This window comes from Ipomoea nil, unplaced genomic scaffold (genome assembly GCF_001879475.1).
Source record: "Ipomoea nil cultivar Tokyo-kokei standard unplaced genomic scaffold, Asagao_1.1 scaffold0688, whole genome shotgun sequence".
Lineage (NCBI taxonomy): Eukaryota > Viridiplantae > Streptophyta > Magnoliopsida > Solanales > Convolvulaceae > Ipomoea > Ipomoea nil.
Window position 1 is genome coordinate 4,790,293 of NW_017617116.1, and position 15,125 is coordinate 4,805,417.

The following is a 15,125-nucleotide window of genomic DNA, read 5'->3' on the forward strand; positions in this document are numbered from 1 at the left end:
ACATTCCAAATTTATAACCCTAGAATTAACAATAATGGATTTGAAGCTGATTAGATAACAGAAACGAATTGCAAAATGAAAACCCTAAAATTAAAAATGATAGATGGATTAGAAACAGATAACCATTAAAATCACATCAAATCAAATACGGAGTAGAATGGAAGAAAAAAGTAGTAACAATTGAATCATAATTACGACATTGAACAGCAGGTTAGATAAACAGAAGACGAATTGCGAAATTATAATCGTGAAATTAACGATTATAGATGAACTTGAAACAGATGCCAAAAAAGGACAAATAATTGAATCGAATGGCAGATTAGATAAAAAAGATGCATACAGAGTCAGCAGTAGATTCTTCGTGAAATCCGGCACCCGTCTCCCGTCGTTTAGCGTACGTCTCCGCCGCCTCATCTTTATCTCCGTCATCCAGTTTCCGTTTTGGTGACCAGATTCCGGCCATGAGTATTCCACGGAGCAGACGAAAGGTTTTACTAACATACAGTAAAAACCTAAAAATTTCCTCTCATATATAGTAATATCAATCTTAGTTCCAGACTAGGGCTGGCCCAATAAAATTAAGTCTGAAAAAGCTATCGAATGGGCTAATTTAAACTTTAGTTAGCCCGCTCCATAGTATAAATTATTTATTATTATCTACAAGTGATGTAAAATACAATATACATGAAATTTATATGTAAGTTTTATATTTCATTTTTTTATATTTTTAAATAAAAATCTATGACTTTCAAAAATAAAAAAATAACAATTCTATAAATATATTAATGATTTTTTTTACAAAGTAAAATATTTTTTTTATTAAAATGTATAATAAGAAATAAAAAAATTTATTAGAATTATTATATTATAGTTAAATATATCAATTATTTTTAGTTGAAATTTTTTTAAAATAAATGAGGTTTAGATTGATTGAATGATGTATATGTACATTTTTAGTGTAAATATTCTAATTTATTAAAATTGAAAGTTTAGAATATTAATTTTAAAATGTCAAAAGTTTTAGTTGAACTTGTTGGATAAGTACAATATTTCGATGTTTTAGAATTAGGGTCAAGAATTTTAAACTCGACAAAAAAATATAATTAACCTGAACGGATAAGTCATGCAGCTCGATAGGGATTGCCCAAGATCGAACAAGTTGGTGTAATTGACGTCCCAACACATAAAGTGATATACTCGGCAAATTATGTTGTGCAACCGTGTGCACCATGCAAAGTGCACACGGTTACAAAAACGATGTCGTTTTGACGTCCGACTTTTAAAAAAATTAGTTTCGATTGCTGTTAACGGCGTTATGTTGTGCATAATTCAAACAATATATCCAGAATGAATGAACTATATATCCAGAATGAATGAACTATATATCTAGGAGAGGAAAGCGTGAAAATGGTGAAAATCCCGACGATTAGAATTTTAATTAAAAAAATTGATTGGAGTTAAACAGTGCCACTAACAGCACTTTACTCCACCATAGTGAAACGACGTCGTTCGCAATCGTGTGCACCATACATGGTGCATACTGTTGCACAACATAACGCTCCGATATACTCATATGGGGCTTGCCCATAACACCTGTTTGGTTGATAAGAGAATAAATTTTAGAACTTGAATTTATAAAATAAGTGAAAAGCTTGTTTTACCATCTTTAACAGGGCGTTTGGTTGGAGAGGGGGAATTATGTGGGAAAGGAATTGCAATTCCATGGGAGATGAATTACTGGGAATAAAGTGAAAATTTAAATTCCAGTGTTTGGTTTACAGGAATAGAATTACTGGAATTTCAATTCCAATGTTTGGTATACATGGGAATTGAAAGGGAATAAGTAGTATAAAGTTAAAAATGTCCATTGTTGTTGTTAAGCATTAATTTTAAGTTAAAAAATAAAGGGGTAATTTTGACTCATCACTATCTTTTCTTCTTTTTTTTTTTCTTTCTGAAATCTCATGAATTAAAATACCAGGGGGACATGGGATTTTAATTCCATGAAAATTGAGGAATTGCAATTCCTTCCAACCAAATAAGGGGATTTTGTGGCCTTTGGAATTAGGTGGGAATTAAGTGGGAAATGAATTTAAATTCCCTTCAACCAAATGCCCTATAATTGGTTAAAGAATTAATTCGTTGGAATTTCAATTCTCAAAATTTAGGAAAAAACATTTTATTGATTATCTTTGGCATTTTAAACTTCATGACATTTGGAAAGAAAAATACTATAGGTTGAGATAATATTACACACAAATTTTTTTTAATCGCACATGTTTAATTTATTATTATTTGATAGTGTACTGAATTTCGAGATTGGGTTAGAGCACTATAAATGTTGCACCAAGAAAGAAGAGTTGGCCGGGTAGAAGATATGGTGCGATATAATCAATAATGCATGATATGACACATTGATGAGTCCAATGAAGTATTCTTATTTTTCATGTTGATAGGGAAAGTTATCATAAGAAGTAGGACTATGTGTTAATGTCACTAGAGATGTTAACGAACAGAGCTCTCGATAAACTATATATTCGTACGTATTTGTATTCGATAAATTTGTTTATATTTGTTTATAACGATCAACGTATGGACAAAAATTATTAAGACTATATAATTGTGTTAGACTAGAATGGGTATGTGGCCATGAGGATACATCTTACGTGCTACTAAATTCACTTAAATGTCAGTAAACACCCCCTCCCCCACCCCCACCCCCACCCCCATAAAATGCATTGTTGTGAAGTCCAACCGGGTTGGATTACCATATGATCATATCAAACTTTGGGCATGCAATATGGGTTAAAATGCATTGAAGAATTGGCTTATTTACAAATTGGGCAATAGTTATGAATCATTATTTATGGGCCAAATTTTATTGTAGAGATCACGGTCTACGTAATAGCGTCAACACTTATGTCATGGCAAATTATACCGTGCACCAATTGTGCGCCTGGGTTAAAACGATGTCGTTTTGACCATATTTTTAAAAAAAAAAAAAAAATTATGTTTCCCATTTCTACTGTTAAATTCAAAAAAAAATAAAATTGTTTCGAATGTATATAAACTCATAAGTCATAACAGAATACACATAATCTAACATAATACATAATACACATAAACTCATAATAGAATACATATAATCTAACATAATACATAATACACATACACTCATAACATAATACACATAACAGAACACACATAATATAACATAATACATAATACATAATACACATAAACTCATAACAAAATACACATAATTTAACATAATACATAATACACATAAACTCATAACAGAATACCATAAACTCTTAACAGAATACACATAAACTAATAACAGGATACACATAATCTAACATAATATATAATACACATAAACTCATAACAGGATATACATTATCTAACATAATTTATAATACACATAAACTATTAACATAATACACATAAAATCTAAGAAATAAAAACGAAGCCATTTTGGTCAGGGCGAACAACAGCACAATGCATTGTGCGCCCTAGTGCACAGTATAACGATTGGTTATGTCATGGACACAGGTCCACATTGCAAGGTAGACCCGAGTCAAAATACATAATTTATATACCCAATGTTCACAATTTGATTATTGTAAACATTTCGTATGTAAATTGTGAACATTTAGTATATAAAATTGTGAACATTTAGTATGTAAATTGTGAAATTTAGTATGTAAATTATGAATATTTAGTATATAAAATTGTGAACATTCAGTATATAAATTGTGTGTTTTTGGACCAGAGTCCACAGAATAATTTGTCGTAATCGTGTAGACCATGAAATATGTATCATTTAAATTACACTTCACACTAGTTTAATTATAATAATACTAAATTAAATCAGAGTATAATCATCACATTGAACAATTTTCTAAAAGAATGGTAAGCGCTTGCCTTAAAACATTGAATGTTTGGGGATTGTTTATGGTTTAGGGTATTTTGTAGGAGTGTCAAAGTAGCTTAAGGTAAGAAGTATATCAGAGAACAAAGTGACGTAATAGATGCACCTTAATCAACAATAGGAGAACATCTACTGCCTACAATAAGTGCACCATAGTGGACTAAATTCACATATATGATATACCCACCGGTTAAAGTTCGTACACATATAGGAAAACAGAGCATGCACATTAGTTTATTTTATTTGGTTTTTACCGATGAAAAAAATCAAAAGTGGATTTTTATTTTATAATATAGTGTTGTATTATAACGTCAAGAAATTATTTATGTTTCAAAAATTGGAAACTCATTTTGGCTTATTTGCAGGCATATATAGTTGTATTGACGTAGATTGATAAGATTTTGAAAATAACTGAAGAAGGTAAATTCGCGGTTTAGTATCTCATAATTTGAGGTCTAAAAAGAGTTTATGACTTAGGGTTTCCTAACTTTACAAATCATATCCAATTCTACTACCGAATGCAATTTGTAATATTCTTATGCTAATACAAAAAATCTTACAAAGTATTACATTTATTTCATCTTACTATTTTACCCCTATTATATTATTTATGTGAACTTAATTGGTTTATACATACCATAGGTCAATTAGTTCCATCATAGATAGATAGATAAATATGATCAGTCTCACTTTTTACTTGAGAATATGTTATCATTTGAACCCTTCAATATCTGTCTATTTTTTTTTTCTTATTGATTGATACAGATGGACGAATAAGATTATTTCATATTTTTACAATAAAATGTACTTGTATGACATCTGAAATTATCATTATTGTGATACTAATTCAAATTCAGTTCGAGACATGCCCAAGAGTTTAATTGATTCTAATTCGTGGAAACTCTTGGTCTAGAACTATACTAGCTGTAATTGTAATATGGAACACCATTTGTAATTGTATGAACAATCCATTGAGACATCAGATCCACGTGACATAAAATAAAAAACAAGTAAATACACAATTGATATCCTCGTTTTCAATGGGCTCACCATCACCCCGTGTCTTACACACATAAACCTTCCATTTGTCAATGCCTTGAAACATAAATAGGATATACATAAAAGTTTATTCCACATTATGGATTATCCATAACAGATGTATAATTGTGCTCGGCTGGTTACATGAGTAAAATTTGAAAACATTTTTAGTGTGTAAACCCATGAACCAAAGTACCAAACACACCCTTATAATGTCCCTTACCCTTGTTGCACTTCCATAAACTACTTGAGGGCAAAGTCTCAATAAACTACTCAAAGGCGACTTAAAGAGCCCACAACCTTTATGTCCATATCTAGAGCGCGATCATCACTATAAGCTTTAAAGGTTGCAAGAGTAGCATCAGCCTTCTTTTTCGCATGAAATATAAAAATGCCTCCAACGATACAACGTCTCGCCATCTGTATCTCCACAAACTCATAAGCTTCTCCTGACTAAAAATGTGAGAAAATAAATAAAAATTCCAGATACCGAACGAGGCAAGTTGATTTGGGCAAGAAAGTAGAGTTGATAATTGATATACATACATGGAGCTCCTCATAGTAAGTGAGGGCAGATTTGCAGAATTCAACAATTTCATCTTTCTGGAGCTCATTACATTTTAGTTCGTAAGTAATTAGGCTAGTCTCCATGCTCACCTTTTCCTTAATCTGCAAAATAATAATAACAGTAGTAGGATTTGAAACAGATAAGAATAAGAATTGAATTCACAATTCACATCAAATTCAATGGATAGAAATCATACATTTTCATCCATTCGCCCCACCTCATCATCTTTCAGTAAGACACATTGGTATAGCGTTAATTTTTCATATGGATCAAAAGCAGAACAATCGGCATCCACCACAAAATTTCGTATAGATTTACCATCTGCCTTTTTGCCAACAAATTCAAGGTGATAAGAAGTGGCACAAGAACACCAATGTTCCGTCCGGTAAGCCTCATGCACGCTCTTAAACTTCCAACCCTCTCCTGGCTAAAAAGTAAAGTAGACAAATTCAGGGAAAGTAATTTGATGGAGAGGGAAGTAAATAGCATAAAGATGCATCATGCATACATGTTGTTTCTCATAAAGAGAGAGAGCAAAGTCGGACAGGTCCTCCGCTTCTCCATTTTCCAGAGGGCAACGTATCAACTTACAATCCTAAAATGAACAGATAATGGATTTGAAACAGATGTCCATTGAAATCACGTGAAAGAAATAGTACTAAAAATTGGACTATATTAGATAAACAGAAAAAGAATTGAAAAATTATAACCCTAAAATTAACAGATAGTGGATCATTAAAATCAATAGTATTAAAAATTGAATTATAATTACGACAACGAATGGCAAATTAGATAAAAGGATGCGTACAAAGTCGTCTTCACTAGTTTCGTCATCAAATCCCGTAGTTGTCTCCCCTCGTTCAGGGGACTTCGAAGTGTCTTTCGTCTCCGCCGCCTCAACTTTAAAACCCTAGCAGATTAGATACGACCAAAACATTGCAAAATCATAACCCTAGAATTAACGATAATGGATTTGAAATAGATGTTCATTGAAATCACATGGAAGAAAAAGTCTAAAAAACTGAATTATAATTACGACATTGAGTAGCAGATTAGATAACAGAAGACGAATTGCAAAATTAAAACCCTAAAATTAAAAATGATAGATGGATTAGAAACAGATAACCATTAAAATCACATCAAATCAAATAGAATGGAAGAAAAAAGTAGTAACAATTGAATCATGATTACGACATTGAAGAGCAGGTTAGATAAACAGAAGACGAATTGCGAAATTATAATCGTGAAATTAACGATTATAGATGAACTTGAAACAGATGCCAAAAAAAAGGACAAATAATTGAATCGAATGGCAGATTAGATAAAAAAGATGCATACAGAGTCAGCAGTAGAGTCGTCATGTAGTCCGGCACCCGTCTCCCCTCGTTTAGCGTACTTCAAAGAGTCTATCGTCTCCGCCGCCTCATCTGTATCTCCGTCATCCAGTTTCGTTTTCGGTTTTGTATGGTCGGCCTCGGTGACGGAAGAGACCTGTGAGCAGATGCCGGCCATGAGTATTTTACGAGAATATACAGTAAAAACCCGAAAATTACCTTAGTAAAAGAGTTAATTACATTATAGGTTTGGTAACGATTTCAAATTTAGTTTCATTTAATATTTCAGATTATTATTTTTTGAACACTTTTAATTCTTCTCATGACTTTTCTTATTTTTAGTAAGGGTATTTTCGTCACTTCACATTTTTCTTTTCTTATTTTTCCGATTTCTATCGGTTTAATTAATTTAGCACTTTACTAAAACCGGTTGAAAAATATGATTACTAAAAGAAAAATATGAAAATATAAAAATGTCCTCATAAAAAATAAGAACAGTCATGAGAATGACTAAAAGTGACAAAAAATAATAGTATGTGATGTTAAATGTCAAAAACAATAGTCTGAGATTAAATTTAGAATCGTCACCAAAGAAGAATTAACTCTTAAAAAATATTAAAAAATATCAATCTTAGCTCCAAAGTAAGGCTGGCCCAATAAAATTGAATGTTATAATTGTTATTTAGTATGGACATTATGAGTGGATTATATAACTACTGTAACAGTCGGCAAATTATGCTGTGCATGGTGCATACGGATGCAAAAACGACGTCGTTTTATTAAAAACGCGCGTCTTCCCTTTAAAAAAAAAAATCATGTTCGATTCCCAGCAACAACATATGAACTATAATTCCATAATCGATGAACTATAATTCCATAATCTAATCTATGAACTAAAAGTTTCAAAATGAATGAACTAAAATTCCAGAATGAATGTTGTTGCTGGTAGGGCTGGGCAAATCGGTTCGGGTAGGGTTACCCGAACCGAACCGGATAGGGCTGGGCAAATCGGTTCGGGTAACCCAACCCGAATAGGGCTGGGCAAATCGGTTCGGGTAACCCGAACCGAACCGAACTGAACCGAACTGTTCGGTTCGGTTCCTACCCGAAAATCTGATCGGTCCTAGTTTAGGTGAAACCGATCGGTTTTCTATTTTTTTTATTAATAGATATATATATTATATTAAATGTTTAAGGTGAGGTTTGGACCCTTACTCATTTGGTTATAAATGAAGAGCTTTACCCACTAAGCTATACCCACATTCATGTCTATATTATATTCACATTTGTATGCTAATAAGGGTATACCCATTATACCGTTATTACACCGTTGTTATTTAATTATAAAAATTTCATAATTCTATCATTATTATCATACACCTATATATATATATATATATATATATATATATAATTAACTATGATACATGTTTCCTATTCTTTAATTATCATTTTATTAAAATTATTATATAATTACTTTAATTGTTGATTATATTTTAATTAAATTTCTATGTATATAAATATTTTAATAATTAATAATTTTAACTCCTCAAGTCCTCAAATCTCAACTCCAAGTTGTAAGTCCAATTGGTGTTTTAGTAATTTTTATTTTTCAAATATTAACTATAGATGAATGATTTTTCATCTTGTCATCAACAAAACACTTCAAGTGGCACTTCAAGTGAGCCAACTGAACAACCGGTCAGGCAAAAAAAGAAACGTTCAAATAGTAGACTTTCACCAAAACCGAACCGAATACCGAACCGAACTTTTCAAACCGAAACCGAACTCTATTTTAAACCGAATGGTTTTATTTTTTTAAAACTGAAAAACCGAAACCGAAACCGAAACCCGAAGTGCCCAGCCCTAATTGCTGGGAATTGAACCTGAATTTTTTTTTTAAGGGGAGACGCACGTTTTTAATAAAACAATATCGTTTTTGCATCCTACTTAGTTGGCTCGTTCAATAGTCATAGTATTTATAACTACTCGTAACAGTCATAGTATTTATGTCTTCATTATTACTTTTAAGTTACATTTGTTATTATATATATGACCTTTTTGATGATGTTGGAATAATAAAATCTACACTTACTCTCTCTCTCTCTCTCTCTCTTCTCTTATTCTTGTTTCATTTGTGTTTATTGTTCAATCACAATAATCTATTTCATCAGCGAATACTAGGAGCTAAAGGAAACAACATACAATAAAAACTAGTCTGAAAAAATTATCGAACGGGATAATTTAAAATTTAGTTGGCTCGTTCAATAGTATGAATTATTTATTATAGCCTATGAGTGATGTAAAATAAAATATACATGAAATTAATATTAATATGTAAGTTTTATTGCATGGGAAAGATTAGGTGTTCCAAAATTCCATGGGGGAATGAACTTTAAAAGTTTAAACATATTCAACATAGCTCTACTTGCTAAGTAAGAGTGGAGACTTTTAAATGAATAGAGTTGTTTCTAGAGTCAGGTATGTTGTTGCTAGGCTTTTAAATGAAAGTGATAGCATGCAGCCATGCATGAGGATATTGTTGCAGCTGACTTCATTTCGACTAATGTACCTACAGCGCAAGACGTAGCTAAGGTTTATGTAATGATTCAAATCAAGCTTTTTATGGTATTGTGATTATGGCCGAGGATGACACTTTTATGGCGGCAAAAAGTTGACATTTACGATGCTTAAATGATTCCCATCTTGCTTAGGCTTTGGCGGTGATCGAAGAAAGCACTATCCTGGACAAAGGAAAGGGGTCTTAAAAGGATTCAAGTCTTCACTGATTGTCAGATTGTGTGCGACTTTATTAATGGTACTTTATCGGATTTATCATATGCGGGTTGTGTTATTCGTGACTGTCGTGATCTTCGTCGACACTTTGAAGTGGTGTCTTTCAATTATATTTCTCGTTCAGTGAATAAGCTAGCTCACGCTCTTGCGCGTGATGCTCGTTCTCATACTGACATTTCTTGTTGGTCTCTTACTATTCCTCTTTGTATTCAACATTATTTAATTTAATGCAAGTTGTTTCCTTTGGCCGACCCCGGGGTGGTTCGTCACTCTGTGTGCATAGTAGCCGGGGACCCCGTGATAGGTAGACCTCTCCATGGTCTGTCCGGTCGCGTGCGTAGTCCACTCGGTGCCGGCTGTGATTCGCTCTATATTGCTTCGCTCTGAGTTCGCTTCGTAATTATTCCATCATCAGTCCCCCACTCTCGGGGCTGCGAGAAGTTATCAGCCCAAGAGAGTACCAAAGCCGCTTGATAATTACGGACCCCCTCGGGCGCAGCTGGGGGCCGAGATGAGGGTCGCAAAGAGTTGGAGGCGGCGCACAAGGCCATGGGGAGCAAGCCTGCGGCATTGGAGGGCAAGTATGCCAAGTTAATTGCCAGTCATGCGCGGGAGCGCTGGGCGCATGAGGAGGCTTTGAAGGCAGCCGTGTCGAGCTACAAGGACTCCGAGGTGGGCTTTGAAGGCAGCCCTGTCAAGCTACAAGGACTCCGAGGTGTTCATCAAGGATGTGAAGGCCCACCTCGCGAGCATGCGATGGAGACCTTTGGGGACCTTCTATGCAACCCATTGGGAAAGAGCTCGTGGCTGTGCAAGGGTTGCAAATGTACAATGTAGGAGAGTATGTGATGTAACCTAGTGTTTAGTTCGTTCTTTGCAAGAGAGACGAGAACCTCGACCCCATGGCGTGGGGTCTCCCGGCTGACCTCAGGAACCAGGAACCCGGACTCGAATGAAATGTTACTGTAAAGTCTAAAAGAAACATTAATTCATAAAAAAAAACAAACATTGAAGCTGTAAAAAAAAAAAAAAAAAAAAAAAAAAAACCTTTGCTTACCATATATTGGCAAGGTATTACTGCCAAACCTTCGAAGCCCCATGAAATCGTCGATGATACTTTAACTGCTTCGTCAGAATCGTCGTTTAGAACTTAAAGTTTGTGTAGTTTAAAATTTAGGATTTGTGTTTTTTATTTGGGGTTAATCTCTGGCATTGAAGTTGCAATAAGCGTGAAGTCAAACATATAGAAGTTGCAATAGGCTTAAAGCTACTAAAGTTACCAAAATGCCTTCAAAATTGACGGTGACTTAACAAAAAACCTAACGGAGGACCAGATTGGGAGTTTATAAAAGTTAGGGGCCACATTGGGTGCAATTAAAAGTCGAAATACAAAATTGAGAATAATCAAAAGTCAAGGGACCATTTTGAAAAAAAAAAAAAACTCATTAAAAATTTAAACATAAATATAAACACTACAATAATCATCATATTGACTATAAAGAATAAATTAAAATTAAAAACAAAATGCAATAAACTAAAAGGCAACTTAAAACAGTATTGTAGGTGCTTAGCGCCTTCTACAACGACATTGTGTAAAAGAGCCCAAAACGTCTATGTCCATTCGTTGAACACGATGATTAGTATAAGCTTTAAAAGTTGCAAGAGTAGCATCGGCCTTCTTTTTCGCATGGAATATAAAAATACCTCTAATGACAAAGCGTCTCGCCGTCTGTATCTCCACAAACTCATAAGCTTCTCCTGACTAAAATGTGAGAAAATAAATAAAAATTTCAGAAAACGTCCGAGGCAAGTTGATTTGGGTAGAAAAGTAGAGTTGATATACATACATGGCGCTCCTCATAGTGAGTGAGGGCAGATTTGCAGAATTCAACAATTCTTTCATAATCTTCCTGGAGCTCTTTAGGTGAAAGTTGGAAAATTCAACCAGTCTCCATGCTCACCTTTTCATTAATCTGCAAAATAGTAATAACAATAGTAGGATTTGGAACAGATAAGAATAAGAATTGAATTCACATTTAACATCAAATTCAATGGATGACAAACAGAAATCATACATTTTCATCCATCGGCTCCACCTCATCCTCTTTCAGTAAGACACATTGGTGTACTGTTAATTTTTCATGTGCCCCCAAAAGACAACAAGGGGCATCCACCACAAAATTTCGTATAGAATTACCATCTGCCTCTTTGCCAAAAACTTCAAGGTGATAATGATCCGTAGATGTAAACCACTCGCTCCACCGGTACCCCCCATGCAAGCTATCAAACTTCCAACACTCTCCTGGCTAAAAAGTAGACAAATTCAGGGAAAGTAATTTGATGGAGAGGGAAATAAATAGCATCGAGATCAGATGCATACATACATGTTGTGTCTCATAAAGAGAAAAGGCAAAGTCGGACAGTTCAACCACTTCTCCAATTTCTAGAGGGCAACGTATGGTACCAACCTAACACAAGCAATAAGTTTCAAAATTGTAAACCTAAAATTAATGATTATTGATAGATTTGAACCAAATGCCCATTGAAATCGCATAAAATCGAATGGATTGGAAGACAACATATTAAAAGTTATATAATAATTACGACATTGAATTGCAGATAGAAGTTTAGATCAACAGAAGACAAGACAACCAAAACATTGCAAAATTACAACCCTGAAATTAACAGGTAATGGATTTGAAACAGATGTCCATTGAAATCACGTGAAAGAAATAGTATTAAAAATTGACTTATAATTACGTCAATTAATAGCAAATTAAATAAACAGAAGACGAATTGAAAAATTCTAAAATTAACAGATAGTGGATTTGAAACAGATGTCCATCGAAATCACGTGAAAGAAATAGTTTAAGAATTGAATTATAATTACGTCACCAGATAAGACAAATTGCAAAATTATAACCCTAAAATTAAACAGTATAGATGGATTAGAAACAGATAACCATTAAAATCACATCAAAGCAACTAGAATTGAAGAAAAAAGTAGTAACAATTGAATCATAATTACAACATTGAATAGCAGTTGGATATAAACAGAAGACAGAATTGCAAAATTATAATCGTAAAATTAATGATTATAGATGATTTGAAATAGATGCCAAAAAAGACTAATAATTGAATCATAATTACGACAACGAATGACAGATTAGATAAAAGAATGCATACACAGTCGTCATCATCACTTTCATCAGATATGGTACCCGTCTCTCCTCGTATAGTGGACTTTGAAGTGTCTTTCGTCTCCACCGCCTCATCTTCATAACCCTAGCAGATTATATACGACCAAAACATTGCAAAATTATAACACTAGAATTAACCATAATGGATTTGAAACAGATGTTCATTGAAATCATATGGAAGAAAAAGTCTTAAAAATTGAATTGTAATTATGAAATCTAATAGCAGATTAGATAAACAGAAGACAAGAGTTGCAAAATTACAACCCTAAAATTAAAAATTATAGATGGATTAGAAACAGATAACCATTAAAATCACATCAAATCAAATAGAATTGAAGAAAAAAGTAGTAACAATTGAATCATAATTACGACATTGAACAGCAGATTGGATAAACAGAAGACGAATTGCAAAATCATAATCGTAAAATTAATGATTATAGATGAATTTGAAACAGATGCCAAAAAAAAAACGACAAATAATTGAATCGAATGGCAGATTAGATAAAAAGATGCATACAAAGTCATCACTAGAGTCGTCATCAAATCCAGCACCCATCTCCCATCGTTTAGCGGACTTCAAAGAGTCTTTCGTCTCCGCTGCCTCATCTTTATCTCCGTCATCCAGTTTCGGTTTTGTATGGTCGGACTCAGTGACAGAAGAGACCTGGGACCAGATTGCAGCCATGAGTATTCCACAAGCAGATAGAAGATGCTTTTCAGAGTTTTCAGCTAGTTAGGATTTACTTATACAGGCTTAAAAACCTAACAATTACCTCATATATGGGTCTCCGTTTGGTCAATAAGAGAATAATATTTAGAATATCCCTTACGTTTACCACCAATCATTATACAATGGAACATATGCTATATAATAAAATATACCACTGGTATAAAATTCATTTTTAATACATTGAAAATGAATATTTGTACATGACCCAATATGATTTTCCATTTACCACACACACTCTTGATGCCACATTTTGTAACGAGTTGAAATTTGAAATCCAGAAATTTGGTGATTTTTGTAGAGTGGAAAACATTTTCCTCTTTGGAATTTGAATTCAAAAAATTGGAATAGGATAGAGATGCATACATACATGTTGAGTCTCACAAAGAGAAAGAGCAAATTCGGACAGTTCAGAGAGTTCTTCAACTTCTTGAGGGCAAAGTAGTTGAGGGCAAAGTCTCGGAGCACCCTAACACAAGCAAATAAATTGCACAATTTAATTATTATAGATGGATTTGAACGAAATGGCCATTGAAATAGACAACATATTAAAAGTTGAATAATAATTACAACTTTGAATTGCAAATTGCAGATTAGATCAACAGAAGACAAGACAACCAAAACATTGCAAAATTATAACCCTAAAATTAACAGATAATGGATTTGAAACAGATGTCCATTGAAATCATGTGAAAGAAATAGTATTAAAAATTAAATCATAATTACGTCATTTAATAGCAGATTAGATAAACGGAAGACGAGAGTTGCAAAATTATAACCCTAAAATTTACAGATAATGGATGTGAAACGCAGATTAGATAAACAGAAGACAAGAGTTGCAAAATTATAACCCTAAAATTGACAGATAATGGATTAGAAACAGATAACCATTAAAATCACATCAAATCAAATAGAATTGAAGAAAAAAGTAGTAACAATTGAATCATAATTACGAGTGACATTGAATAGCAGATGACGAATTGCAAAATCATAATCGTAAAATTAATGATTTTTAATGAATTTGAAACAGAAGCCAAAAAAAAAAAAAAAAAAAAAAAAAAAAAAAAAAAACGACAAATAATTGATTCGAATGGCAGATTAGATAAAAAGATGCATACAAAGTCGCCATCACTAGAGTCGTCATCAAATCCGGCACCCGTCTCCCATCGTTTAGCGGACTTCGAAGAGTCTTCCGTCTCCGCCGCCTGATCCAGTTTCGGCGGTTTTGTATGGTGGAACTCGGTGACGGAGGAGACCTGGGAGCAGATTGCGGCCATGAGTATTCCACGAGCAGATAAAAGGTTTTACTAATATAAGTAAAAACCTAAAATCACCTCATATATATTAGATTAGAGTAAATATCACTTTTGGTTCCTTGACTATCATATCTGAAACATTTGAGTCATTTTTATTGCTTTTTTCAATTTAGGTGCATGACTTTCTAACTAGTATCATTTTTAATCTTTTGGTTCAATTTTTCGACCACATATTACCGATGTTCTAATCGAAAAAATATTGTGTTGTAATT

The 15,125-nt window shown here is 33.2% G+C and overlaps 1 protein-coding gene across 3 annotated transcripts; it reads right to left on the minus strand.

Moving 5' to 3' along the window:
• Positions 1 to 4,996: 4,996 nt before the first annotated feature.
• Positions 4,997 to 14,897, minus strand: LOC109176274. Of its 3 annotated transcripts, XM_019325738.1 has the most exons (9): positions 14,716 to 14,897; positions 13,968 to 14,066; positions 13,494 to 13,534; positions 6,879 to 6,990; positions 6,349 to 6,450; positions 6,049 to 6,135; positions 5,737 to 5,967; positions 5,519 to 5,641; positions 4,997 to 5,425 (listed from the first exon to the last, which is right to left on the minus strand). In XM_019325738.1, exons 1-9 carry the CDS (start codon positions 14,872 to 14,874, stop codon positions 5,246 to 5,248), a joined length of 1,134 nt encoding a protein of 377 aa, XP_019181283.1. In that variant the 5' UTR covers positions 14,875 to 14,897; the 3' UTR covers positions 4,997 to 5,245. The 3 variants fall into 3 exon arrangements, 2 of the variants coding, with proteins under 2 accessions (XP_019181283.1, XP_019181282.1); XM_019325737.1 differs by lacking the exon at positions 13,494 to 13,534 and having other exon boundaries at positions 5,001 to 5,425; positions 6,879 to 7,031; XR_002053359.1 differs by lacking the exons at positions 4,997 to 5,425; positions 5,519 to 5,641; positions 5,737 to 5,967; ... (1 more) ...; positions 6,349 to 6,450; positions 6,879 to 6,990 and adding exons at positions 11,189 to 11,432; positions 11,518 to 11,643; positions 11,746 to 11,976; positions 12,055 to 12,138; positions 12,857 to 12,955 and having other exon boundaries at positions 13,388 to 13,534.
• Positions 14,898 to 15,125: the final 228 nt, after the last annotated feature.